Below are 27,636 nucleotides of genomic sequence, written 5' to 3' on the forward strand. Positions count from 1 at the left end.
AGTAAAAGGAGGGGCTAGGGAAAGGTAACAACAGATACAGGTGTTAGGTGGCAACTGGAGGCTTTCTGAGTCTGGTTAATTGCCCTAGACATTTCTTTTTTTTTTTCTTTTTTTTTTTTTTGTGGGGGGGGAGGTTGCTACAGGGCGTGTGCACTCTCCAGAGAGACAGAAAGTGAGAATTCACCCCCCCAGGGGGGATGTCCATGCCACAATCCCCTCTCCTCCATTCTCTCTCAGGATCTTGGGCATGCGCGCACATGCACCCGGCATGAGTTTAAGCCACCGGGTCCGAGACTCAAACCACAGTCAACTACATGGGAGTTGAGCAACATAGCCATTACGCCAGCTGCTGGTCCTGCCCTAGACATTTCTTACCAGGCCAATGATTAACTCCTAGAGGGGGCCTGAGCCAAATGCTAGTCAACCCTAATGTGGATGTGCTCTGGAAGGCTGACTTAGGGATCCCCTGAGTGAACTTGCAGAATGTCGTGGGAGAAGCTCCCAGGCAGGAACAGCTTTCAGAAGGCTAAGAAGTCTGTCTTCTCTGGATGGGATGGCTCCAAAGTTCCAGGCTGCCTCTCCTTTTGTGATGTGTTTAGGTAGCTGTGTGTCCATTTGAAGGGGAGACATGACTTGCACCTGGTACCCTTTGCATAGTCTCAGGTCAGCTATGAGAGCATCAGCCATGTTCAGCTGGAAAAGCAAACCTGGCAGAGGGTGACCTTGGCAAGAGAGGCTGCAGTTCAGTCTCAGGGGAGATGATGGGCAGGAAGGGGCACCCACATTCTCAGAAGCAGGTGTTCTTCCATGCCCAGAGCTAAAATTTGGAACAAATTTCTCTGCTAGCAGTTGAAAGGACTCTGTGTCTCCAGAGTCATTAGAAACCCCTTAGGACCAGCAGTTGGCATTATGACTATGTCGCTGGATTCCCATGTAGTCGACTGCAGTTTGAGTCTCAGACATGGTGGCTTAAACTCACACCAGGTATGTGTGCGTGCGTGTCCAAGATACCAAGAAGAAAATGGAGGAGAAGGGATTGCGGCATGGCCATCCCCCCTGGGGGGTGATTTTTCACTTTCTGTCTCTCTGTCTCTCTGTCTTTCTGGAGAGTGCACACGCCCTATAGTAAAAACCTCTCAAAAACAAAAACCAAAACAAACCACCAAAAAAAACCCCCCAAAACCCAACAACAACAAAAAATGGATTTGCCTAAGAAGGAAGGAACGAGAATAGCATGCATTAGGCACTTACTGTCTTCTCATATGACTTCATCCATCAGCACAGCAACCCAAGAGGTAAATGCTACGATCTTCATGTTGTAGATGTGTAATCTAAGGCTTAAGGCGATCCTTAACCCCAAGACCCATGATAGACGGAATTGGGAGCTCACTACCCTCTTATTACTCCTTGAATGAGCAGCGGGGTCTGTTCTATTGCAATATATGTATGATTGCATACTATGCATAAATGCACTTTTTCTGGTCCTTAAACTAGGAGCTGTTTTTCACTGGCGAGGTTGAGATTTTTCAGATCATCTTCAGTTTGCTTACTACCTGATTCAGTGCTCTGACTTATTCATATGTCCCCGTGATTGCAGTTTGGGGTGGGGGAGACTATGCTGGAGAATAGTTTGTCCCCTTATGAAATTAACTTAGCCAGCTCCCCTTTTGTTAAAGTGACTGCTTGTCACTTCTCATGGTGTAAAGTTAGGCATTTGTCCTTCCAATTCCAGGTTTCTTCCTCCCTTTTCAGAGGAAAGCAGATCTGTTAGCTCCAGGTCCCGGCTCCACTTCTGGTGAGCCATGTGGTCTGGCAGTTCTGAAGCAGTTTTGGGCTGTCAATATGTTTAGCACCAAGAGAAGGTGAGTGGGGCTCTCATAACCCCAGGGGCTTCGGAGAGGACAGAGACCATGAGCTAAGGCCACTTGAAGCCATGTTGGCAGTTTCTGACAACCCGTGTGTGTGGACTGGAAGGAGTGGGAAGCTGTGGAGTTCCAAGGAGTTGGGAGAGGTTGCCTGGTTGAGGAGGGGGTTTTCCTTGGCCTGACCTGAACAGCCCCTTCCCTAACTTCCAGGGGAAGCATGGCCCAAGTTCATTTGGGACTGTCATTTTCATTTCCCATGGGAGAAAGGCTGAGCACAGGCTGAAGCAAGCTTGGAAATGTAATAGTTGCATGAAGAAGAGCCTTGAGGGTAGAAGAGAACCCAGGTCCAGCATTCAGCTCTTCCACAGGCAAAATGTGCTGGCTCAACTCCTTCAACTGTGAAGTGAGTGTAAAATCCCCGACTCTTCCAGCTTAAAGGGTCAGTGCAAGAAGGGGGAATATGAAGGAGAAGAGGAGAATAATCGAATAATGTATATTACCAAAGCACTTTGAAAACACACAATGCTTAGAGCCAGCAGGTGGCGTGGTGGGTAAGGCACTGGACTTCCACATGGCACGTGCATGTGTGTGCGTGCACTCAAAATCCGGAGAAGAGAACGGAGGAGAAGGAATTGTGGCATTGCCCTCTGCTCTCATCCCCAGTGGGATAATTTCTCACTTTCCCTTTCTCTGTCTCTCTTCAATAAGTGCACGTGACCTATGGCAAAAACCTTTAAAAAAAAAAAAGGCATAAAATGCTCTCAAGAGGTTACAATTACTTTTAGGGATTGATTTTGTTTTTTTCCCGTGGGTTGGGTGGACGTCTATGCATTTGACTGAGTGTGGCATAAAGCATCAACTCCTTGCCTGGCCCTTCTGCACTCTCATTTGGTGGCTGTGATTTGGGGTAGGTCTTCTAAACTTAGAGACTCAAGTTTCTCAACTGATCTATAAACTGGAGATAATTGTACCTAGTGTTGAAAGTCGCTGTAAGGATAAGAAAAAAATAGCATATGTGAAGTCCTAAGTATGGCAACAGGCTTAAAATATGTCAGCTCCTTCCCTCTCCTTTCTAACAGCAGTCTTCTCCTTCTTCCTGCCATAAGGTGAAAAGAGATCAAAGTCTGTTTGCTGGGCATCTTTTCTTTCTTTTTTTTCCCTTAGGGTGCTTGTGCTCACCAGAGAGAAAGGGACAGAGGGAAAGGAAGAAATCACTCCCCAGGGGATGGCCATGCCGCAATCCCTTTTTCTTCATTCTCCTCCCGGGATCTTGGGCATGTTTGCACATGTGCCTGGCATGATATTGAAACCACCAGGTCTGAGATTTAAACCATGGTCAGCCATGTGGGAGTCCAGAGATGTAACCACTATGCCATGTGCTGGTTCCCCTGGGCATCTTTTCAAGGCCAGCGGTGAGCTATTCAGGTTGGACCAACAGGGCTGAGAGAGGAGACAGGCCCCATGGACTAAGCTAGAAGAACACATTTGGAGTCTTTCCAAGTATTTTACAGGTGTTCATCTTCACAGCCACCCTAGGGAGCAGGGTAAAATGGGCGGCTTCATTTCACAGATGAGACCATTGAGGCACAGTGAGGTAAGCAATCTGTTGCTCCAGGTTATGCAGCTGATAAGTGGTCTAGACAGGACTGGAGATCAAGAGCGTAGGCTCTTAGCCACTCTGCTGTACCTCGGAGGGTCTTGCCCTTGAGAAGCTGGTGGGAAGGGAAGGAGCAGGAGATCTGATTTTAGAGGAAGAAGCCGGTTACTTCAGTTCTCTCTTCTCTGCCTTTCACAAGAAAAGACAGTTCTTGGGAAGAGATACCTGGCCTCAGAGGAAGCTGCCAACAGAGAAATTTCTTCCTGAAAAAATACTAGCTGCTATTTATTTAGCGCCTGCTGTGAGCAGGGTATGTTTTATTTGTTTCCTGTACCTGGGTGCCTTGACACCATTCTTTGTGCTCCGTCAAACATTGAGGTGCCAATAATGCTGGGACGCCAGCTTCAGGCCACCCAGTGAGAGGGCAAAACAAGGGTGAGGTCTCTGCTGTGCACAACGTAAGGATAATAGTAATTTTTTAAAGTTAGGCGATTTGTTTTTTAGGTGATGTCAAAATGTCCACATGACCATATCAAAAGGGTGCGCCAAAATGCTAACATTTTCATACTTGCTGGGTGACTTTGCATCACTCACATAAGCCCAAGAAGACTTAGTTTTCTCAGCTATAAAATGGGTCACAATTACCTGCCCTCTGGTGTATTTCAGGTGGGAAAGAGATGAAGCTGCAAAAGTCCAGGGCAAGCAGAGATAGCAAATGAAAGCCAATGTGATTATGCTAGTTTTAAACTAGAACTATAGAGCTCCAGAGGTGCCAAAAGGCCAGCGATGATCACGGAGCGAGGTGTTCCCCTGACTCCTGGGTCAGTATTCTTTCTCCCACAGGGAGATAGATGAATGGAGAGTTCTAGATCTGCCTCTGGTCATGATCATCCATGTCCAGCCGACAGAGAGCTGCCTTCTACTCAAACTCCCTGAAACTGGCACAACCCCTCTCCAGATGTCAAAGACCCTGCAATTCCCCTGATTGTACACAGTATGAGCAGCTTGGGTGGCCCCACACACTGGCAGTGACACAAAGGGAACCTGGGGCTGGGGGTTGAGCTCAGCCAGCTCTTGCCCTCGTGCCTGTGGCTTGGGAGGGCTGTGAGGATAGACAGAGGGAGGGGAGACCATGTCTGAGGCTTCCTGGCTGCAGAATCAGGACGCATCAGGACTCAGGGATCCCACCTGTGCTCTGTTCCACCTTACTCAGTTACCCTGTGAGGACCTCATTTTTCCCACCTGTTGTAAGGGCAGGATGGTCCAATGGTACATGCTTATGTCTGAAGTGGCAAAAACTCACAGGAGCAAAGCTGGACTGACATTAGAAAAGGCCGCATGGAAGCCCAGCAAAAGGGGCCAAACATGGCCTCACCAGAAAGTCAGAGGCGAAACACCTCACAGAATGAAAAAGGCCTTGCTGAGTGTCAGTGCTTTGACATGCTGTCCGAATTCAGGCATGTCTGGGGTTTGATAAATCCTGCAGTGAGTGAACTAAATTGAGAAATACCAAACAGTTGATTTTCCCTCTAGCGGTTTCTCATCTGAACCCACAGTTACCCTGACTGACAGGTGTGATTATATTCCTGCTTCACAGATGAAGAAACTGAGACTCAGGGACAGTACTGACTTGCCAAAGGTCACTTTGTTCATAAAGTACGGAGATGTGAGGGAATTGGGGGACCCTGCTTAAAGAGAAGAGCTGCATATGCTGGCCACAGACAGTCTTCCTCATATTCCATGCATGTCTGTCCTCCCTCATCCCACTGGACTCTACTCCCTGCACCCTGCACACCGTCTCACGATCTGTCCCCTTGTCCCCCTCACCCCACTCTCAGGGAGGCTGGGAGTTGTGAAGGTAGGAGATTACTACTGTCCCAGGCCCTTCCCAGATAGCATCCCGTCAGGAACCCCAGGACACCCACACTTACATTAAGTCACTTCCTTCTCTCCCGTTGATCCGGTTTCAGGGGCACAGCCCTCCGGCCACTTTGTAACCCCTGCCTCTCTAGAAGCTGCCAGCAGGGCACTGGGTGCTGCTGCCAAAACCGAAACTGTGCTCGGTGCTGGACCCACACCTGGCTTCTTAAAGGGCCACTCTCCTACAGGCACAGTGGCCAGCCAGGGGCACGTGACTCCCACAGGCCCCTTGCTTTTCATTTCAGTTTTCCTGGCTGGCTCCACGTGCTTTTCCTTGACCTTGGGGAGATTCTTACTTGGGAGTCCTCCATCACTGCAGCGGCAGGATACAGGACAGGGTGGCAAGCATGTAGATCCAGTTCTGTCACTTTCTAGCCACAAGGCTTAGGCAAATCACCTTCAGGTTTCTTTCATTTGGAAAATATGAGGAGTAATACCAAATCTACAGGTAGAGGATCTGACCAGCTGCTAGGTAGAAGGCACCTGCCCAGTGCTTGGTATGTGGCTGGCATTCATTCAGCTGGGCACAGGTGGCAAGAATGGCTCTCTTAGTCCTTGTTCTCACATCCTGGTCACTCAGAACCCTTCCCCCATTTCTAGACACCTTCCGCAAAGCCTCTCTATGACCCAGGGCTTCTAAAGTCAGCAGACAGAGCTTCCAGGAACTTGGAGAACCATGGCTCTTCTCTTTTCACCCCTTGGGGGAATTAAAGACTCTGCCTTTAATTTAGGCTCCCTTAAAAATGGGTGACCTCGGAAATGCGTTGGGGCTCTAGCACGGCTCCACAGTGAGAAAGGCACTGACCTGCTGAGCCAAGGCGGACGCCTCTTTCCCCTCAGTTCGGTTAGTCCACAGTGGTTTCCCAGGACACGACCTGGTTGGGACTCCCAGGTAGTCATCAAATGATCGGAGCTGTCCTCTGTCACTTCACAAGTGAAGCCCACTCCCCAACACATAAACATACACACGTGCCCCTCCAGCCCTTACCCCCGAACCCCTAAACAGAAATCCTACACCATCCTACCTGTGCAGGACTGGCCCAGGCTCTCCCCTATAAAGTCCTACAGACCAAACTCAGAAGGGGAAGGAGAAAAAGAGAACTACAGTCCCAGAGAAACACAAGGTGGTCAGTGCCCTGAGTCTTAGTTTAGCTAACCACTCAGCCGCTCATGGGTATTCACCCACAATTGTGGGCTTAGATGGCAAGAAGAGAAAGCATATTTTCTGTCGTGGAACTTAATTTCAGACCCTAAACATGTAAAGCACTTGAAAAACATCCAACGGACATAAGGGAAAAAATGACCTGCTTACTTCTGGGCAGACTCAGTTCAATTCAATGATAGCTCAGTCGCATCGCTCCAGATGAAAAATTCAGCCTTGGGACCAGCAGATGGCATAATGGTACATCACTGGACTCCTACATGGCTGACCGCAGTTTGAGTCCTGGACTCGCCAACTTGAAACTCACCCTGGGTGTGTGTGATTGTGTGCCTAAGATCCCAAGAGGAGAATGGAGGAGAAGGGACTGCAGCATGGCCATCCCCTCTGAGGGGAGTGATTTCTCGCTTTTGCTCTTATTGTCTCTGTCTCTCTCTCTCCAGCGAGCACATACACCCTAAAGCAAAAAGTCCTCTCAAAAAAAAAAAAAAAAGAAGTTTTATTCTGGATATTTTTTACTTTTTGTCTTCCTTCTCTCCTCTAAGGTTCATGTTAAGTCTAGGGACAGTGGTCAGGATTAAGCAGGTGACTAACATCACCATTGAGGTGGTGACAGGGAGTGACCCATTATTTCAGTCTTGCTTTGTTGCAGTGCTTTGTTGGCCTTGGTTTCCAAAAGGAAATAATTTTGTCCACTGAGAGGTAACATGTTCTGCCTGTCCCCTTATCCCTGCTCATCCTGAGAGGCCCGTGGTCCTCTCTGTGTCCTCCTAGTCCTTCCTGTGAGTGCCACGGAAGCTGGGCTGATATTCACCTTTCTGAGGTCTTTGGGGAGCCTTCTCCCCAATACCCCATGTCACCTTACTCCAGTGTTATCATGTAATTGAGGGTGTAATGGAAAGTAACAGGCCTGTAGACAACCAAAGCTCTACACAGAACAGGCAGGTGCAGGTCTCCTTGGCTCTGGAATTCCAAACTCATCTGGATATCTCTGTCCCTGTTACTCTTCCCTCCTCTACAGCAGTTGGACTCAGCCTCATGGTGGTGGGTAGAAGAGCACCAAAGACCCTCAATGCTGAGCTTTCTTCTTCCTCTCTAAATCCCTTTCTTCTCCCTAGTTCCAGGACTAACACCTAGTGGCAAGATGTGAGGGGAGATGGAAACGTGAGGGATAATGATGGGACAAGCCAGGTTCTGCCGATGACAGCTCCTTTCAGATGTGTCCCTCTCATACTGCTCTCCATTTAAGCTCAGTCATAAAGGTATTTGCAAGGTTTTTTTCCCCTTATTTCTCAGTAATTCACTTCCTCCAAAGTAGGGAATAACTGGTATGTAGTCATTCAAGTTAGAGTAAGAGTTTCTGGAGCCCAGTGAATACAACAGAGACACTTGTTGAGCACAGGCTTGCAGGGAGGGAGGGAAGCACACCCCTTACACTCTTCGTTCACATGCTGCCTTCTCTACCAGTTATTCCCTAATGGTGGGGGTGCTAGTTCACGTTCCCAATAACCTCCCAAACCGTCTTAGTCTGCGTCACACATATACATGCATGTGTTTATGCATGCACATGTGCACACACGTACACACACACCTGAAGCCCATCTATCCTACTAACCTAGCTTGAAGAGAAGGGGAAATGAAAAGTAGAACATAGGAAAGACTGAGGAAGTCAAAATCCTGCAACCTGTTTTGGGCGCAGTCTCATGCTAGTGGTGTGACTGAAGTCACCGGCTTCTCCTTTCACACTGGGTTCCACATCTGGAACCCAGTGGCCCTAAGACAGCCCCTGTAGATGACTCCCAGGGGAGGAGGAACTGAACAAGCAGGTTCAGCTGCCCAACTCAATAATAATGATAACAGCAGTAACTGTACTTTCTAAAACTTACATCATCTCATCTTGTCAAAAGCTTTTAAACAGCAGTAATATTGGGTTGGTCCCATTGCCTGATGGTTAAAGGAAGCTTGATCTCACATGGCTGACTACAGTTTGAATCTGGGCCCCAGTCACTTGAAAAACACACTGGGCACATGTATGTGTGTGTCCCAAATCCTATGAGGATGGAGAAAATGGAGAAGGGATTGCAGCATGACTAGGTGCTCTCTCCATGTCCCTCTCACTCTCTGACTGTCTTTCTCTGGTGAGCACAAACACCCTCAGGCAACTTTAAAAAAAAAAAAAAGAGGGCCTTTGGGTGGCATGGTGGTTAAGGGAGCTAAATCCAACATGGCTGACTGCACAATTCCAATTCTGGACCTGGTGGCTTGAAAAACATGCTGGGGGGAATATGTGCATGTATGCCAAAAATCCTGAGAGGAGAATAGAGGAGAAAGGATTGCAGCATGGTCATGCGGCCTAGGGAGCTGATTTCCTACTTTCTCTGTCTCTCTCTTTCTGTCTCTCTCTGGTGAGTATACGTACCCTATAACAAATTGAAAAAAAAAAAAGAACAGAAATACATAATTAGCTTCTCATTTGGCTTTCATGACTCTGGGGCTTAGCCTGAGTTCATGTGGAAGGGAGGTTCAGAGACACTAGTCTGGGGTCAGGACACTTGTCTTAGGCCTCTTACCTGCTGAGTGACCTTTGATAGATCACTTCCTTTTTTAAGTCTGCAGGCTTTTCATCTGCTAAGCAAGAGGTCAGAGCTGAATGATTCCTAAGGCTCTTCAATATCTAGAACTCTGTGTTTTGATTGAGCGTTACATTAGTTTTTTGAGACCTTTGTAACAAAGAACCACAACGGTGTCTTAAAACAATAAGAGTGTATTCTCTCTTAGTTCTAGAGGCCAGAGTCCACCATGAAGGTGTTAGCAGGCCACCCTTCCCATGGCCGTTGTAAGGGATAATCTACCCCTTGCCTCTCCTAGCTACTGGTGGCTCTTGGCATTCCTTGGAGTTCTTTGGCTTGTAGTTTCATCATTCCAGTTTCCGTTTCTGTGGTCACACTGCTTTCCATGCGTGTCTGCAATAACTCTCTGCCTCTCTTCCATAAGGACACTCATGGCAGGATTTTGGGGCCCACCTGGATAATCCAGGATGAAGTCATCATCTCAAGATCCTGAGCTTAATTGGATCTACAGAGATCCCTTTGTCAAATAAGGTCACATTGACAGGTTTCAGGCATTAGGACATCGATATATCTTGGGTAGTTATGTTTTAGCCTATCACAGGCAACTACCACGACCATGACTAGTTCAAGGTCCTGGGATATTGGAGACATGCAGGCATATCATTGAATTAATCAGCCACATGTAGCACAGTTAAGGAACAACATGGACCAGGAGGTAGCAAGCACGACGAGGCAGTGTAGCCTTATGGAAAGAGCATGGGGTCTTGACCTAGACCACCCTGGGTTCACATTCAAGCCTGCCACCTGCTAGCCAAAGGAACTCAGACAAGTTATTTAATGTCTCTGGGACTAATTACACTTGCTCCATAAATATACTATAAAGACTAATATTGTGCATCCAGTGGCTGGTATCTAATAGGCACTTATGATTTGTTAACAAATAAATGGGACAGCAAAGGCTTTAGGATTAAAAATGGTTCACCACTGAATGATGAAGAACTGAGGATGTGAGACCAGCAGATGGCGTAGTGGTTTCGTTGCTGGACTCCCACACGGCCCACTGCAGCTTAAATCCTGGACATAGTAGCTTGAAACTCATGTGGGCACAAGTGTGTGCCCAAAATCCTGAGAGGAGAATGGCAGAAAAAGGGATTGTTGCATGGCCATCCCTCTTGTTGGTGATTTCTCGCTTTCTGTCTCTGTTTGGCTGATGAGAGCACTTGCCCTATAGCAAAGATCTCTCTAAAAAAAAGGAAAGAAAGAAGAAGAAGGAGGAGGAGGAGGAGAAGAAGAGAAGAAGAAAAGAAGAAGAAGAACTGAGGGCACAGAAGTGATATGGCGTGCCCGTTTGCATGGTGAAGCGATGACATAGATGGAACTGGATCCAAGGTCTTCGGGCACTGAGCATTTTCTTCCACTTGCAAAGCCTTCACTCTCGGGTAAATCTTTTTGACTATGCTTCCACAGACAGCAAGGCACTTCCATTTACACCCTTGGTTGGTCCAGAGAAGATTGCAGAGGACCAAGCCCACAGGCCCGCACTGATCCAATCCTTCAGGCTGTTATTATTAGCTGAGTGCTCCAAGACCACAAGTTGACCTAATTACCAACAGAGAAGGGACGGCCAAAGTCATGCAGCCCTTCCGCATGCTCCATTTTCCATCAGGCATTCCTCAATATGGATGGTTCTCAGGAGCGTGGCTTTTGCCAGAAAAGTGAGATAAGAGTAGACAGATGAAATGATGTTTGCTGCCATTTCCCTTCATGTAGGTCTTTAGCCTAGTCAATGTTTAACCCTTGTCTGAGTCAATGTTTAATCCCAAGCCAGTCAGCCCTGTCATGTGGCATGCCCTGTTGAGCCTAGAAAATAGTCATTTTTGTATTAATCACTGGAAAATAGTGACAGTGAATCTGCTGGAGTTAAACAGCATTCCCCACTGCTACCTTCCTTTTTAAGGGATATTAGCTGTTTGGAAAACTCACCCCATGAGTAGCCACTAGCCCCCGTTAGCAAATAATGATGCAGTATGCCCTGACCCTGTCTGATATCCACTGGCAAAAACCACAGCAATTGTTTCTTCAGTGCCAGTTTTGCCTTTGGGCTGGGGGAGAAGGGCATGGGATGGGGCTACTGTCCTTGTTGCCAGGCTAGAGTGGTCACTGGTAGGAGAGTGGGAGCCAGAACAGTCCAGTTTAGCTAGGCTCAGGCAAATAAAAGGAGTTTCTGAGCCTGGGCTTGTGTTCAGAGGCCTAAGCATTTTTCCAGGTGAGTTTCCCCATTAAGGGCTGATGGGAGAGAAAAGAGAACTCGTGATAAAGATTCCATATTTGCCCGTATTGAGTCATCTATAGGGGCTTCTCAGGGCCCATCCTAAGGAGCTTTGGACATGGCACCCATGATCTGGCCACATTGTGAATGTGCTAAGAACAACCTTAATAAGGGAAAAGTCAAAGTTAGCAAGCTGGAGTGGGAAACAGGAAGAAGGGGGCAATTGTCAAAGCAGTGATTGGTCTTTGGACACTGGGTGACACTGGATGTCCAAAGAGGTAGCTTACTAGCCAAACATATGCAGGTGTGCCTCAAACCTAAATCTTTCCTTTTTCCTACATGAACATCTGAGTCATTTTCTTCTCCGTCACCTGCATCCTGGTTGCACTGCCCAAATGTCCCATCCTTCACCTGTTTTCCTAGCTCAGCTGACTCCCCAGCAGAAATTGATAGCATTTCTTCTGAGGTGAGAGGTCGTAGACCCTTCGTCACTTTGGGTGGTGGAGGAGTGAAGGTGGAGACTGTGGTAGGAGCACCCTGAGGTGGCTGTGTCTTGCCCTATCTGGAGAGAAAGAATGCTGAAGCTGTACGTGAAAGAGCCTAGAGGCCTGTGGCCTGGTGGTTATGTGAACTGGAACCAACATGGCCAATTGCATGGTTCAAGTCCCAGATATGGCAACTTGAAAACACAGTGGGCATGTGTGTGTACATGCCCAAAATCCTGAAAGGAAGAAGAGATTAAGAAGGGATTGCAGTGTGGCCATGCCCCATAAGGGGTGCATTCTCACTTTCCCGTTTTTTCTCTCTCTCTTCCCCTAGAGATTGTGTGCCCTCTGGCAAATTAAACACAAAAAAGGAAGAAAGAAAGAGGAAAATAAGAAGAAAGAAAAAGAGAGAAAGAAGAAGGAAAGAGAGAGAGAAAGAGAGAAAAAAAAGAAAAGAGCCTGGAAATGGAAAATTGGCCCTGGTCAGAAGGCTCTCTCAGTTCCTTTTTGGGCTTAGTTCCCAGGCTCCAAACACCTTTTATTACCTGTTTATGAGAGACAGGAACAAATGAGCAAACTGATTACCAAACCACTTTCCTGCCCTTTTCTACCTCCACACCCTGGCTAGGAAGGAGTGGAAGAAGGAAGATTTCAGGGGGGTAGACATCCAAAGTCAATAGGTGGGGTATCAGGTGACCAGGCCCAGCCCCTCTGCTAAGCCACTGGGGTCCTCCTGAAGACTCAAAGCTTCCTTGTTCCTGGTCTAGGCCTGGGCCTCAGCCAAGGTTTGCCTGGCCTGCAGCTTGTGCCCCTTGAGCCTCAGTGTGCCCATCAGAGCAACAAGAGTTTTCTTCTTTCTGACGATGTAGACTGTAATTAATTTTTAGTTGACCATACCACACTGGTGATTATAGGGAAGAAGAGTGCTGGCAAAACAAGAAGTTTAGGGGACCAGCAGTTAGTGTAATGGCTATGTCGCTGGAATCCCACATAGTTGACCGCGGTTCGCATCCCAGACCCGGTGGCTTAAACTCACACCGGGCGCGTGTGTGTGCGTGCCCAAGATCCCAAGAGGAGAATGGAGGAGAAGGGATTGCGGCATGGCCATCCCCCCTGGGGGGTGATTTCTCGCTTTCTATCTCTCTGTCTCTCTCTGTCTGTCTGGTGAGCGCACGCGCCCTATAGCAAAAAAAGAAAAAAAAAAAAAAACTACCAAGAAGTTTAGACCTGTCACATTTACCAAGTTTGCCTGTGTTAGGCCCTGAAAGGGCCAACTTCTTGACATCCTTCTCCTGAATTCTTGTTTGAGGTGTAGAGCAGAATCTTCTAACAAATTGAGGTTCTCCTTGGTAAATGACATTGAACAGGTAGTGCTGGCTCTTTTCCTCTTCAGGGGTGAGGAGTCCGAAATTTGCAATTCAGAAGAGAAGTGACCTTTGTTTGACCCTCTATGCTCAGAGAAGAACTGGTAGGTCTGGGTGAAAACAGCAAATAAGTGAAGAGTGGGGAAAAAGCCAACACTGGAAGAAGCAGAACTTGCGAGTCCAGATCCTATTTAGCAAATGTGCGTGTGTAAGACAATGGGACAAGCAGGCCAAGAGGGCCTACTGCCTAGTGCTCAGGGCACCTGATCACTTGCCTCCAGGGGCGTGGCACAGGGTCCTCTCCTACACTGGTCATTCTCTGCTGCCTGCCCCAGATTCGGCTGACCCCGTGGAGAGCAGGCAGTGGGGCGACAGCTCATCTTAAAAAAAAACAATAAAGGGAGTGGACGGGCCTGAAAGGGCCAGGGCCTGTAGGCCAAGCCGTGCCACTTAATTAAAGCACTTAGTGGCCCTGGATCATGCACATGGGGTCACCGCAGAGCCCATTTCCTCCCTTGTAGAAGCAGCACTCTCCACCCAGCATTTGTCCAGCTCTCTGCTCCAGGACATCTGCACCAGCAGAGAATGACTGAATAACCTGGCCGAATGCCACCTGGCGGAAGACATTAGAAGTGGAAGTAGCTTCCTCTTTGTTCCTGACTTGATACTGTATTTCTCAGAGCACACTCATTACTGGGGGAGAGGAGGAAGCCCTTGGGGTGTTAATGGGGAACAGCGAGAAGTGGGATAAGGTCAGGTCAAGCCCTTGCAGAGTGACCTGAGAAGGATGGATGTCCAGGGAATCTAAGTTCTATTTGTACAAATACCGGTGCCCACATTTTTAGGCCTTGGTTCTGGCCCTTGAACTTCTTTTTTGTATCATGCTTCAGTAGGCCAGGACAAGAATAAGCTAGTTAGGTGATTAAAGAAAGCAAATTCCCGGAAACAGTTATGAAACCTTTACCACATGGGCCCAAAAGAAGGAAGTAGGCCTTTAGAACTACAAGGACCAGAGCAAGATGCCCAGGCCATAAGCCCAAACCAGAGGGGAGGCAGGCCATCGTAGCTTGCCTTTTCCTAGTTCGTAACATTTTAATTTCTCTGGACCTCCATTTTCTCATCTGTAAAGTGGGAGCTACCATGCCTATGTTACAACAAATACAATATAGTGTGAGAGCACCTAGGACAGTGCCTGGTGTGTGGAGAGGCCTTAGCAAGCAGCTGCAGTGTTAGCAAGTAGCAGGGTAAGGAGAATTGAAGAGCTGCACCCTAGCCCCCAAATCCACTCATCAGGTAGAAGTCAATGGCTTCCCTGCATCCTGGAATAGAAGTCCGCATGGAGGCTGCCCTGATTCTAGCCTAGTAATAGATGTCCCCCTACACCTCATCTCTGTGGTGTGAGCATCAGGACAGCTGGAGATATAAGACAAAAAAAAAAATAGAAAAAAAAATCACTGACAGCATAAGGTGAGGAATCAGCTTTCTCTGCCTGGTTTGCTCTGAGCCCTTTAAATCCACCTTGCCCGGTTGCTCCTGCCCCGCCTGCACTCATCCGTTAGCCTGTAAGGAACAAATGTCAACACTCAGGACTGTCCCACTTCCTTCCCTGCAAAGCTCTTACTCAGATCTTATCTCTGCCCTCTCCTAACCCTTGACTCTGATCTTGACTCCACTCTGGCCCTTTCAGCTCCTACTGGCTCCTCCCACAGGTAGATCTTTCCCAGGAACACTCTTCTGAAAATGCTCCTGGCTCTGTGCTTGGCCAGCACTCCTGCTGGACTGGTCCTCGCCTCTCCTTCTTCTGAGAAAAGTAGCCAGACAGGACATTCTGGCTGCTGAACTCCAGACAGAAAGTATTAGTGCAGTTTGCTCAGGAGAGAGAATAGAGTCTGATCCTTCAACTCAAAGTGAGGACTGGGGAGTTGTAAGTTTCTGTGGTTTGGGACAGGGATTCCAAATTAGGGCTCAGGGACCAAATTCAGCCTGCCTCCAGTTTCTCTAAATAAAATCTTGCTGGAATACACCCTCGGCTGTTTGTTTGTCTTCCTCTGACAGCATTTGTGCTACAACTGCTGTAGTTGCCAGAGACTGCATGGCCTGCCGAGTCCAAAACATTTACTGTGTGGCCCTTTACAGAAAACACTGGCCAAGCACTGGTTTAGTCCATCAGGTTTCCTGAAAGAGAGTTCTGAGGAACTACAGTGCTGCGAGATTGCTTTACCCAAGCACAATGGTCCACCATGTTCAGGGAACATATGCAATGTCCCCACTCCCAGGTTATTCACACCGCGTCTTAGTGTGCTTAAGGCTCAAAAAAATCTGGCATAAAAGAATCTGCTAGGGTGTTGCCAACAGGTGGCAAGGTGATTAAGACATTGAACTCCCACATGACTAACTGTGGTTAGAATCCTCGATCTGGTAAAACTACCACTTTCTCTCACTTTCTCTCTCTCTCACTTTCTCTCTCTCTCACTTTCTCTCTCTCTCTCTGTTTCTCTCTGGTGAGTGCATATGCCCTGTAGAAAATAAAATAAAATAATAATAAATTTTAAAAAATAGTGGATCATCTGAAAAGTTACGACGTAGTTAAAAAAAAAAAAAAAGAATCTATTTGTGGTGTCACCCAGCATTTCCCAAGCTTCTTTCATCTATCAGACCTTCTTTTCCTCAGAACACCTCTTCATGTTCCCAGAATATAGTTCTCTGTGGATACTGCTGGGAAATATCTGTTAGGTGGATTAAACAGCCTGGGTTCTGGGTCCATCCATGACACTAATGTGCCAGGTGACCTTGGCTGAACCAATGAAGGCCTGTGTCCTCATTGGTTGAGTGGGTTAATGGTGTCCATCTTGTCTTTCCTGTAGGTTTTTCAGATTTCTATTGTTGCTGGCAGCTTAGAAGGCAGGACTGGGCCTTCTGAAACTGTCTGCCTGACAATTCTCAAATCAATACTGGAGCTTTTCTTCTCCTTTTGCTTCCTGTGTTCAAAGGCTGCTCTGTCTGAATATGGCGTCCAGACAGCTCACTAACAGATCTGGCAAAGGAAAGAGCAGGCCTGATTCCTGGAAAGACAGTAAGGCCAAGAGTGAAGTGAAAGTTCCCCAACAGGCCTGAAGGAATGAGTTAAAAGGCTGAATCCACGTAAAATTTCTCTTTATTCCCCAACTCCACGCCCCAAAGCCCTTTTCCAGCTTCATCAACAGTCCTTGCTATTGAGGGTTTATAAACAATTGAACCAGAGGAACATTATGAAGAAGGTGAGACTGTACTGAAAAATACCCTCTTCTTCCACGAATTTAGGAAAATCCCAGAAACTCTTGATGAGGTCAAAAGGTCTACAGTATAATAAGTATGGGGTCAAATGGGGAGTGATGGAAAAAAAGAGTGTTTTTCATTTTGGTTTCTACATAGAAACTACCTGCCTCTGAGGTCATCCTGAGGACTCCCAATTGAAGGGACAGAAGTTTAAAGAGATCCAAAGCTCCTGGGTGGACAAGGTTTCCAAGGGCCACTAGCCTGTGTCCTCCCAAACAGTCATAGACATGTATGGGGTAGAGGGGGTCCTATGGAGCTGTATGTTCTCTGGGGACATGGTGACATGGGTAAAACACAATTACTGTCCCAAAGCAGCTTAAAATCTACTTGAGAAGGCAAGGCTAGTCTGTGTGAGCATCAGTGAGTGTGGGCAGCAGGCTGAGTACTAACAGATGCCAGAACAGGGGTGAAGGGGAACAAGGGCTAGGAATGATGAGGAATTTTTAACTGCAACTGATTGGAAGCCTTCAGTATTTTCACACCTCCAGGGATGGACATCTGCACTTTTCTTAGGTGCCTTCTTTCAGTGCCTAATCATTCCTTTCTTGACACCTTCTTTGAGTCATAGTGTCATCCTTAGCCATGGAGAATGTTTGACCTTCTCAGTCCCAAGGATGGTCAGCCTTTGCTTCCCCACATGGAACTCCGGCTGCATTAGCTTCTCTTCATTGCAGGTGAAAGAAAGATTATAAGAGGCTGGGGTCATGGAGGTGTTTGGTCCTGGTCCTTCTAGGTGACTGAGCAACCCCCCCACCCCATTTCTCAGGGTCCTGAGTCCCTCTCTATTACAGTCATACTGGCTTGGGTAGGAGGAGAGCCATCCTGGAACATTTTCCTTTCTACCTGGGGCAGCTGGCCTGGTTGGCGGTCCGGATCCAGGAAACATGTCATCCGAAGTAGGGTGACCCTTCTGATCTCATGAGCTGCAGAGATACAGAGCAGGCTGTGAGGGTCTGGATATGAACAGCACTAAATTTGATTCCTTGAAAAACACCCCTACTCAATGCAAGTTTTTGGAGAGTTGTTTTTTTTTTTATTTATTTTTTTATTATTTTTTTTTATCGCTATAGGGCGCGTATGCTTGCCAGACAGACAGAGAGAGACATAGAGACAGAAAGCGAGAAATCATCCCCCAGGGGGGGATGGTCACACCACAATCCTTTCTCCTCCATTCTCCTCTCGGGATCTTGGGCACGCATGCACATGCTCCCCGTGTGTTTTAAGCCACCGGGTCCGGGACGCGAACCGCAGTTGACTACATGGGAGTCCAGCGACATAGCCATTACGCTAATTGCTGGTTCCCTCAATGCAAGTTTTTGAAAACTTCCCAACACATAAGACTAGGAACTGAGCCCTTGGAGCAACAATAACTTGGGCTAGGACTTTGGGAACCTGGATTAGAGAACCTTAGTCTCTCCACTTGCTCCCAGAAAACCTCACCTTTTCTTTATGAGATCAAAACACTATGGAGCACACACTTGCAGAGTATTTAAACCTGGGCATGTCACTGTCAGAACATTTCAGCAGGTTCCATTTGCATGCGGAAGGGGGCAAATACAAAGTTTGATCCCAGGTCTCTGCACTCCTGCTCTCTGCTGCTGGAACTGCTCATATAGCTCCTCTTAAGGCTAGGGTTAATGTGTCTTGCAATCCTCCAAAGAGTTTCTTCTTAAACTCTAGGGTGCCATTGAGAAATAAGTACCAGGACCAGTAGATGGCCTAATGGTTACATCATTAGACTCCCTCGTAGTCGATTGCAGTTGGAGTCCCAAACACGGTGGCTTAAACTCATGCTAGGCATGTGTGCATGCATGCCCAAAATTCTGAGAGAATGGAGAAGGGATTGCAGTATGGCCATCCCCCCTGGAGGGCGATTTCTCATTCTCTGTCTTTCTGTCTGTCTCTCCAGCAAGCGCACATTTTACTGATAATAAAAACAAGGTCGTGCTTGCTTCAGCAGCACATATACTAAAACTGGAACGATACAGAAATTAGCATGGCCCCTGTGCAAGGATGACATGCAAATTTGTGAAGTGCTCCATATTTAAAAAAAGAAAAAAAGAAGCAAAATCATTTAATGGACACAAAAATGAAAAAATATATGGTGATGATAATGTAGATAGTAATGTCTTTGGCTGGACTAATCTACAATGTATTCAAAATCCTAAGAAAATCCATTTTGTATGCTGTAAAGATGTACCGTGATTGCATGTAAAAAAAAAAAAAAAGAAAAGAAAAGAAGAGAAATACTAGGTTTAAAAAATGAAAGAAACCTAGGCCAAGAGTAATTAAATGGCTGGGAATGAAATTTAGTTCTCCTCCATCCCAAAGTCCTGGCACCAACACTAGCCCCACCCAGATTTGAAGGTAACGGGCAAGTACTCCTTATCCCTGGGGCTACTTAAACTCAACTCACGGGTTCTCTTTCTCTGGAGTTTCCTTTGCAACAGAGCCAGAGCCACAAGCACAAACAGGACCAGCACTGTAAAGACTGGAGGCAGGACTCGAGTCATGTTCTCTTCTTCTGGAGAAGCACTGGAGTGGAAGGAGCCGGGGCAGGGATGGGAGAGCACAGGAGAGAGAAGGTTAAAACTGAGAGAAAGATTAAAGACCGTTTGGCCCATGCCCCTTATTTTACAGGTGGAGAAACCAGGCAAAGGCAGCCCTTGTTCGCCTGCTGACGAGTAGCTGAGCTGGGCCTGGAGCCACTGTCTTCAGGTCCCAAGTCCCAGATCCTTTCCTGCTCCACCACCTGCAAGTGGGCCCCACTGTGTGCCAAATGAGAGAGAGGACTAAGGAGCATCAGGGGCTCCAGCCTCGGCATACAGCTCTGCCACAATCTTTCCTGTGGCTTCAGCAGGTCACTAGCCCTCTCTGGAGCTTCTGTTCCCCATCTTAAAATGAAAAGACAAAGAAAGTCTCAAATGTTCCTGGAAAAAAATAAATAAATAAAAAAAGTCCGTTATTCTGTTATTTAGTTTTTTGTTTGAAAACCAGGTGGAAAGACTCAGACAGCATCCTCAAAGCCAGGACCCTTGAGTGAGGGAGGGAGCCCAGGGTGTGTGTCCCTCGTCCTTCACTGTCCCACAGATACAAAAGGAGAAAAGTGAGCAGAGGAGGACGGACATCCCATGAGTGAAGCAGCTGGGGGCCCAAGCATGAGGAGGGGCCTGGAGTTACCTCTTCACAGAGGATTCCTTGTCAAGGGGCCTCCGGGGTCCTGTTGCTGGATTCTGGCTGGGCGTTGCTCGGGGATCACTGCCGGCAGCAGCAGTGCCCAGGTCCCCTTCAGTTCTTCCTTCCGCAGAGGCCGTCTTTACACCGCTGGTTTCCAAGGGCCACACGCCTGCAGTTGGGGTCATTCCTTCAGTGGATTCCAGGGCTCTTTGCTTAGAAATCGGTGTTGCTTCTTGGAGTGTTTCCCAGGCCAGTTTTTGGGAGACTGATGGCTTAATGGTTCCTGCAGCCTCAGTAGCTAAATCCAGAGCGATCCTGACCCTTTCTGTTCCCTCTGTAGCTGCATCCGGAGCGATCCTGACCCTCTCTGTTCCCTCTATAGCTGCATCCAGAGCTATCCTGACTCTCTCTGTTCCCTCAGTTGGCCTAACAGCCTCAGTACTTGTCATCTCCCTCCTGCCCTCATGGACCCCAGCCCTATTTGTTTCTGAGCTTCTGGTACCCCACGCCCAAGCACCTTCTGTCATGTTGGACATGATTCCAGTTTTCGAAGCTGGGTGCTCTGGAATGGGAACTGTGGCCCTGATGGGACCTTCTATCCAGGTGCCTGGCCCTGTGGCTATACTCCTGGTCACCTCTGGGGTTTGTCCACCCTGAGTGGATGCTGTGGTCTTGCTGGTTCCTAAAGTTGAAGCAACTTCACCCCATTCCATCCCCTGTCCATCTGTCATCTGGGTGGTTCCGGGTGTCCATGTGTTGGTTGCTGGAGATGCTGTTGCAAAGGATCCCGTGATGAGCTCTCTGGCAACTGGAGTGGTTGAGTGGTTGAAAGGACCTGTGTGACCACAGATGGCAGCTGAGGGCAAGGCTATCCAGGCCACCTCCTGGACTTAGCCAAGGACTCTGCTTGAAATGCTTGCTAAGAGGAACGTAACCTCAACAAGAGACACACTCTCTGGCCAATATGTTGGATAAAATAAAAATTGGGGGAACCCAGATGTATTCTCTAGTCTGTGGCAAATACTAACAATTTACATTTCTGACTCCTCCCTGGCCACACATTCTCCACACAGCTATCCACAAGCCCCTGACTGCCCTTCCCCAGAGACCCATAGCCATCAGGTACAGCTCTTCAGTAAGTAAAATAGAAAGAGGGGCTGGTCGGTGGGGCTGTTATAAAATGCAACACTCTCCAAGGATGTCCCACTTGGGAAGGTTGCTGGTTCGAGGCTGGGGACCAGCCTGAGCATGCCAGGCACATGTTTGAGTTGCCTGGAGCTGAGGGTAGATGGCAGCTGTATCCCTTTCTCCCTCTCTGTCTCTCTCACTTCTAAAATAAATGAACTTTTTTTTAAGTAACTTTCAAATTATTTTTTAAAGGAAAGAAAGAAGCACTTGAGTTCTAGGAGGGCAGCCAATCGGGGGCTAGGTAGGGCCGTATCTGGACTGTCACCTCTTCTATCATGTGACCTTTCACAACCAGGTCACCCTTCCTCCTCCTCAGAGTGCCTGACTCTCTGGAGCCTGTCACATAGGACTGGCAGCCCCAGGTGCCTGCCATGGGGCTCAGTAAGGATCTGTCTTAGAAGGGTCCAGTCCCAGTTCTTCAGTGTGCTGTGCTACCCCTGCTCTGCACGGCTGAGCAGAGTCATCAGGACCCTATGAAGCCACGTGACCCAATTCACTACCTTCTTGGAACTGGCCCCAAGTCCATATTCCACAGGATTCAGGGAGATGGGGTGGGAGAACCTACCTGCATTCCATTGGGAAGTCTCTCCTAGTATCTACCCTCCTGAGGGAGCTTCCTTTGGAAATGAAAGCCTACTTCGTGAAGCCTTTGCCTTGCCCTGGATTTCACCATCCCTACCCTCATGCTGAAAGGCCCCTTGAACCTCTGAACCATCTCTTGCAGCCTCCCCCTCCTAGCACTCGCTTCCCTACGCCGGGCCCATTGGCTGTGAGCTCACACCTGCAGAGATGGTCAGGTTCATGCTGAAGGAGAGCATATAGTTGTTGTCTCCAATGCCACAGCGGTAGCGTCCCACGTCATCCAGCGACAGCTGAGACAGCCTCACCACAAACAAGCCTCTCTGTGGGAAGTCTGTTAGAGCCACACGGCCGTGATAGCGATGGTGAATGTGCTTGTTGCTGGACACAATGGTGTGGCAGATCCACGTCAGGGGCCTCAGGCGGCACCAGTACTTCCTCTGGTGCCTGTTGATCGATGAGGGGGTGTAATGGCATTGGATGGTGACAGCTCCCCCAGGCTCCCCAGACACCTGCCTTGGGCCCGTCAATGCATTTGCAGCTGAAGACAGAAAAAATTCAAAGGAGATGAATTGGTGAGCATAGTCACCGTCTTGAAGTGACAAGCCCCATCCTCTGTCAGGATCAGGGGTCAGAAAATGCCACTGTGCAACGCAGCAGAGTCAGCATAGAAAGGGCAGAGTTCAGTCTCTGGGCAGGCGGGAGTCTCTGCTAGACTTGGGATGAAGCTGCACCTAAGGCCCTATGAAAGATGAAAATGCACTAACAATCTTACCCGCTATTCAGACAGAACATGTTGATGTGCTTTTCCTCTGCACACACAGGAATCCTGCTCTGCATACTGGGTACATTCCTGGACAAGCGGTTGCATTTTTTTTTCTCATTTTTTTCACTGGGAGGGCGAGGAGAGAAGGTGGCAACTACATCCCTTTTCTGCAAGCCTTGGGGCAAAGAGGAGGTCTATGTTTGAATAAATATGAAAGTACTGGGGGCCATCAAATGGTGTAGCAGTTATATCACTGGACTCTCACACGGCTGAATGCGGTTCAAACCCCAGACCTGGTGGCTTGAAAGTCATACTGGATACATCTGCATGTGCATGCGTGTCCAAGATTCCAGAAGGAGAATGGAAAAGAAGGGATCGTGGCACAGCCATCCCCCAGGAGGGTGATTTCTCATTTTCCCTCTCACTGTCTCTGTCTCTCTCTGGCAAGTGTACATGCCCTAAGGCAAAAACACATTAAAAAAAGATTAAAGTACTGACTAAAATATTTAACTAGACATTTAAAATGATCACATTTAGAACATTAGAGACCCATAGCTTTTAATTTAGGACTACTACTTGTAACATTAACAGAAAAATCATGGGCCTGCCTGAGTTTTCATTAGGACATAGTGTTACTGCCCAGATAAGTCTGACTTGTGGTCAATGAAACAAGAGGCAGAGGCTGGAGAAGAAGGGAGTTTATTTCTGAAACTAGTTACAGGGAGAATTCAGTGAGTAGCCTCAAACTGTCTTGAAAAGGGCAATACGTTTTCTGCATTTGTAGGTCCAAGATACAAGCGTGTGCAAATCATTCCTCAGTACAATCAATCAAAGTCGATCACTTTCCCCTGAGTAGTTATCCTGATTCCTTTAAATACTCATTTCTGGTTTCTCATCTGACCATTCCTTAAACAGACCTCTCTCTGACTCAGCACTTGGTCAGATTGTTCTTGCTTGAAATTAAGAGTCCTTTCTTAATTTCAAAAATGGCTGCCATCCTGTTAACCCTTAAACTGGCCTGCTTTAGTAGGGGAAACCTGCTCCTACTGAAAAATATTTAAAAGGGGAAGTGGGACTTTCTGCGTATACATGTGTACAGTAATTAAATGTAAAAAACATGAAATAAAAATAAACAAAATAACTGAATTTTTAAAAGGGGGGAAGTGGGAGATTAAAATAAAGAGGTGGTGTGATTATAACATAGAGAGAGTGCTTACTCAGATAGTACTGCCTTTAATCAATTAAAACTCTGATTTTTTTAAAGCCAGTGGATGGCATATGGAGTCAGGATGGCTTAGTCTGACTGCCTCACCTCCTATCTTATCATGTTTGAAGGCCACAGGGCAAACAACTGACATCATTAATTGTAGAGCACTTGCACACTTATTATGTAATTATGACTTTGCTGGTTTACACCATTGAATATAACACACGTGGGAGTGTGTGACAGTTCCATTTTGGGAATGGGCCACTATTGTCTACAGCCCCTTTAAGAGAAAGGAGCACCTGGTCTAGCACTGCCCTGCCAGCTAGCCCTGCTTTGCTAACTAGCCTTGCTCTGCACGGTTTTGGTTCATCCTGATGGCCTTGGCTTGGCCTTGACTCAGCTCAGCTCAGTTCTGCATGCTGTGAGCTCCAGGAGGGAGAAACCATTTCTGAGAGTTCTCCACATGTGTTCCAAATTCCAAGAGGGTGGAAGCACTTGCCAGCACTGCTGTGGCCTTTGTGAGCCTGCTAAGAACTCTCTGAGCTCCCACTAAACTGAGCCAATGAACAACATGACACAATACCTTGTGTCTTTTTCCAACTCCCTGTATCTCTGTTCAATCCACCCTTCAGTAGAGGAAAGAACCTTGCAGCCAGACGCAGTTGTTCATTCTTCTTTGCTGTTCTCATGGCATTTCATTCATTCATTTCATCCATTCATTTCATCATTCATTCCTTCGATAATTATTTGTTAAAATATAATGTCCTAGGTTCTAGATACTCTAGCCACATACTCACTATATCCCTCAATGACTCTCTATTTTCATCAGAATAAAATCTAGATACCACAGCATGAAGACAGGGCTGTTTGTCACCTGAGCCTGATCTGTACCTGGCCAGCCTTACTATACTCACTTGGGAGGACCGTTAGGGAAGAGATTCTGTCTTTCACTGATCTGTTCCCAATGCCTGGTACATTGTAATTCCTTCAAAAATGTTAGTTGGATAAATAGTGAATAAATGGATATAGCTTTTATTTACCAATATAATTTCTTTGCAGACTCTGAATTCTTTTTTTTTTTTTTTGGAGAGGTTTTTTGCTATAGGGCGTGTGCACTCACCAGACAGACAGAGAGAGACATAGAGACAGAAAGCGAGAAATCACTCCCCAGGGGGGATGGTCACACCGCAATCCCTTCTCCTCCATTCTCCTCTCGGGATCTTGGGCACGTTCTTGCTTGAAATTAAGAGTCCTTTCTTAATTTCAAAAATGGCTGCCATCCTGTTAACCCTTAAACTGGCCTGCTTTAGTAGGGGAAACCTGCTCCTACTGAAAAATATTTAAAAGGGGAAGTGGGACTTTCTGCGTATACATGTGTACAGTAATTAAATGTAAAAAACATGAAATAAAAATAAACAAAATAACTGAATTTTTAAAAGGGGGGAAGTGGGAGATTAAAATAAAGAGGTGGTGTGATTATAACATAGAGAGAGTGCTTACTCAGATAGTACTGCCTTTAATCAATTAAAACTCTGATTTTTTTAAAGCCAGTGGATGGCATATGGAGTCAGGATGGCTTAGTCTGACTGCCTCACCTCCTATCTTATCATGTTTGAAGGCCACAGGGCAAACAACTGACATCATTAATTGTAGAGCACTTGCACACTTATTATGTAATTATGACTTTGCTGGTTTACACCATTGAATATAACACACGTGGGAGTGTGTGACAGTTCCATTTTGGGAATGGGCCACTATTGTCTACAGCCCCTTTAAGAGAAAGGAGCACCTGGTCTAGCACTGCCCTGCCAGCTAGCCCTGCTTTGCTAACTAGCCTTGCTCTGCACGGTTTTGGTTCATCCTGATGGCCTTGGCTTGGCCTTGACTCAGCTCAGCTCAGTTCTGCATGCTGTGAGCTCCAGGAGGGAGAAACCATTTCTGAGAGTTCTCCACATGTGTTCCAAATCCCAAGAGGGTGGAAGCACTTGCCAGCACTGCTGTGGCCTTTGTGAGCCTGCTAAGAACTCTCTGAGCTCCCACTAAACTGAGCCAATGAACAACATGACACAATACCTTGTGTCTTTTTCCAACTCCCTGTATCTCTGTTCAATCCACCCTTCAGTAGAGGAAAGAACCTTGCAGCCAGACGCAGTTGTTCATTCTTCTTTGCTGTTCTCATGGCATTTCATTCATTCATTTCATCCATTCATTTCATCATTCATTCCTTCGATAATTATTTGTTAAAATATAATGTCCTAGGTTCTAGATACTCTAGCCACATACTCACTATATCCCTCAATGACTCTCTATTTTCATCAGAATAAAATCTAGATACCACAGCATGAAGACAGGGCTGTTTGTCACCTGAGCCTGATCTGTACCTGGCCAGCCTTACTATACTCACTTGGGAGGACCGTTAGGGAAGAGATTCTGTCTTTCACTGATCTGTTCCCAATGCCTGGTACATTGTAATTCCTTCAAAAATGTTAGTTGGATAAATAGTGAATAAATGGATATAGCTTTTATTTACCAATATAATTTCTTTGCAGACTCTGAATTCTTTTTTTTTTTTTTTGGAGAGGTTTTTTGCTATAGGGCGTGTGCACTCACCAGACAGACAGAGAGAGACATAGAGACAGAAAGCGAGAAATCACTCCCCAGGGGGGATGGTCACACCGCAATCCCTTCTCCTCCATTCTCCTCTCGGGATCTTGGGCACGCACGCACACACGCCCGGCGTGAGTTTTAAGCCACCGGGTCCAGGACACGAACTGCAGTCGACTATGTGGGAGTCTAGCGACATAGCCATTATGCTAACTGCTGGTTCCCTTAGACTCTGAATTCTTTAGGCATAGGGCAGGGTCTTCATCTTATGTCCCTAGAGTTGGGTCCGACACTTAAGAGTTTGCACAAAGAGTAGTGATGAAACATGCTACTTCTGTCTTTTGCATGCCCTGGGACCCTAATAGAGCTGACTTTTAGTCATCAACTTGAATGGAAGAGAGTAGAAACATGGGAAATATCAAAGCAGTAAATATTCTAGAAACCATCAAGTCAGGCATATGTCCTTTTCATGGGGACTCAGGCCTCTCTCACTCCTTCTGGAACCAAATCTGATCACTCCCTGGATCCACTACATGGCCTTGGATCCTAGGAGAGAAAGTCACATATAAGGGGACTTCAAAAAGTTTATGGACCAGAGGAACTAAATGACAAGTTTAATGCAAAATTTATTTTGAAATCCATACCTAGATTTTTTCATAATATGCACTTTTCCTGAACTTTTTGATGACCACTCATTTATGTTCACGCTATGTTGAATGCCACTGCAGTGTCCATCAGAAATCTCTGTAGCCTGGAGGACTTGAGGCTAGTTTTGCAAACCCAGAACCTTCACTATATTTGGGACTCACCTTGTAGCAGGCACAGCATGAGAAAGAGGAGCATTTTCCAACATGCATTCTGATTGTCCCCCTGCAAAAAACACTATAAATGAAAAGAGGCCAAAGAGGAAGCAAAGGAGAAGCTGAGTGAGTGGTGGGGGGCCTGGGGTGAGCACCTTCTCATGCTGAGGTCTTAGTTTGCCAAGCTCAGAGACTGGATTGGACATATCTGAAAGCAAGACAAGATCCACCCTCTGAAAATGTATGACTTCATACTCGCCCTCCCAAGCATGCACATTTGGCCTGGGTCACCAATGCTAAGGTTAAAATTCCCATTACCCTAGAGGTGTCTGTGTTCAGAAGAGATGAGACTCCTTCTGCAGGATTTCAGCCCCAGTGCCTACTTGCCAGTATGGAGATATAACTTGTAGGCCTCATGCAGTGGGAAGACTACGTGGCCGATGTTCAAACAGTGTTAGGAATTGTGGGACCTTGGAAGAGTTAGTCTCGGGGATTAGTTTCCTCTCTTTGTTCATTGTACAAGTTCGGTAGGATTGTGGTAACAGTGTCTGGTACTATACCTGGTGGTATACAGTAGTTCTCTTCCCCTTCTCTCCTCACCCCTTCCTCTTAGCAGAAGAGGAATTGATTCTATCAAAGAAAGCTTTCTGTTTTTACTGTTACTGTGCCTCCAGTCAGTAACAAGAAGTTAAAAATTAAATCTCAGGCCACGTAGCTGCCAGCACTAAGATCCTACTCTGTTCTCCACAACTGTTAGAAAGCCCTCCTTGA

General features: G+C 47.0%; 2 protein-coding genes and 1 non-coding gene across 3 annotated transcripts in view; 1 reads left to right on the forward strand and 2 right to left on the reverse strand.

Moving 5' to 3' along the window:
• PIGR (polymeric immunoglobulin receptor) overlaps positions 1-5,528 on the reverse strand; it is a 20,300-nt gene extending 14,772 nt beyond the window's left edge. The window contains exon 1 of the mRNA XM_006159283.3: positions 5,394-5,528. The gene's annotated coding sequence lies outside the window, so the exon portion shown is untranslated. The remainder of the gene's footprint in view (positions 1-5,393) is intronic.
• Positions 5,529-16,657: 11,129 nt separating this feature from the next.
• Positions 16,658-27,636, reverse strand: part of FCAMR (Fc alpha and mu receptor) — a 13,726-nt gene continuing 2,747 nt past the window's right edge. Inside the window, exons 3-7 of the mRNA XM_014591865.2 lie at positions 26,875-26,935; positions 21,691-22,029; positions 19,725-20,556; positions 18,961-19,079; positions 16,658-17,467 (exon numbers count right to left, since the gene is read on the reverse strand). Coding sequence (XP_014447351.1) covers positions 17,307-17,467; positions 18,961-19,079; positions 19,725-20,556; positions 21,691-22,029; positions 26,875-26,935 — 1,512 coding nt within the window. The 3' untranslated portion in view covers positions 16,658-17,306. The remainder of the gene's footprint in view (positions 17,468-18,960; positions 19,080-19,724; positions 20,557-21,690; positions 22,030-26,874; positions 26,936-27,636) is intronic.
• Positions 18,489-18,592, forward strand: LOC114009814 (U6 spliceosomal RNA). Its single transcript, XR_003551210.1, has one exon. It is a non-coding gene; the product is annotated as a U6 spliceosomal RNA (small nuclear RNA).

Source organism: Tupaia chinensis, unplaced genomic scaffold (assembly GCF_000334495.1).
Source record: "Tupaia chinensis unplaced genomic scaffold, TupChi_1.0 Scaffold000627_1, whole genome shotgun sequence".
Classification (NCBI taxonomy): Eukaryota; Metazoa; Chordata; class Mammalia; order Scandentia; family Tupaiidae; genus Tupaia; species Tupaia belangeri.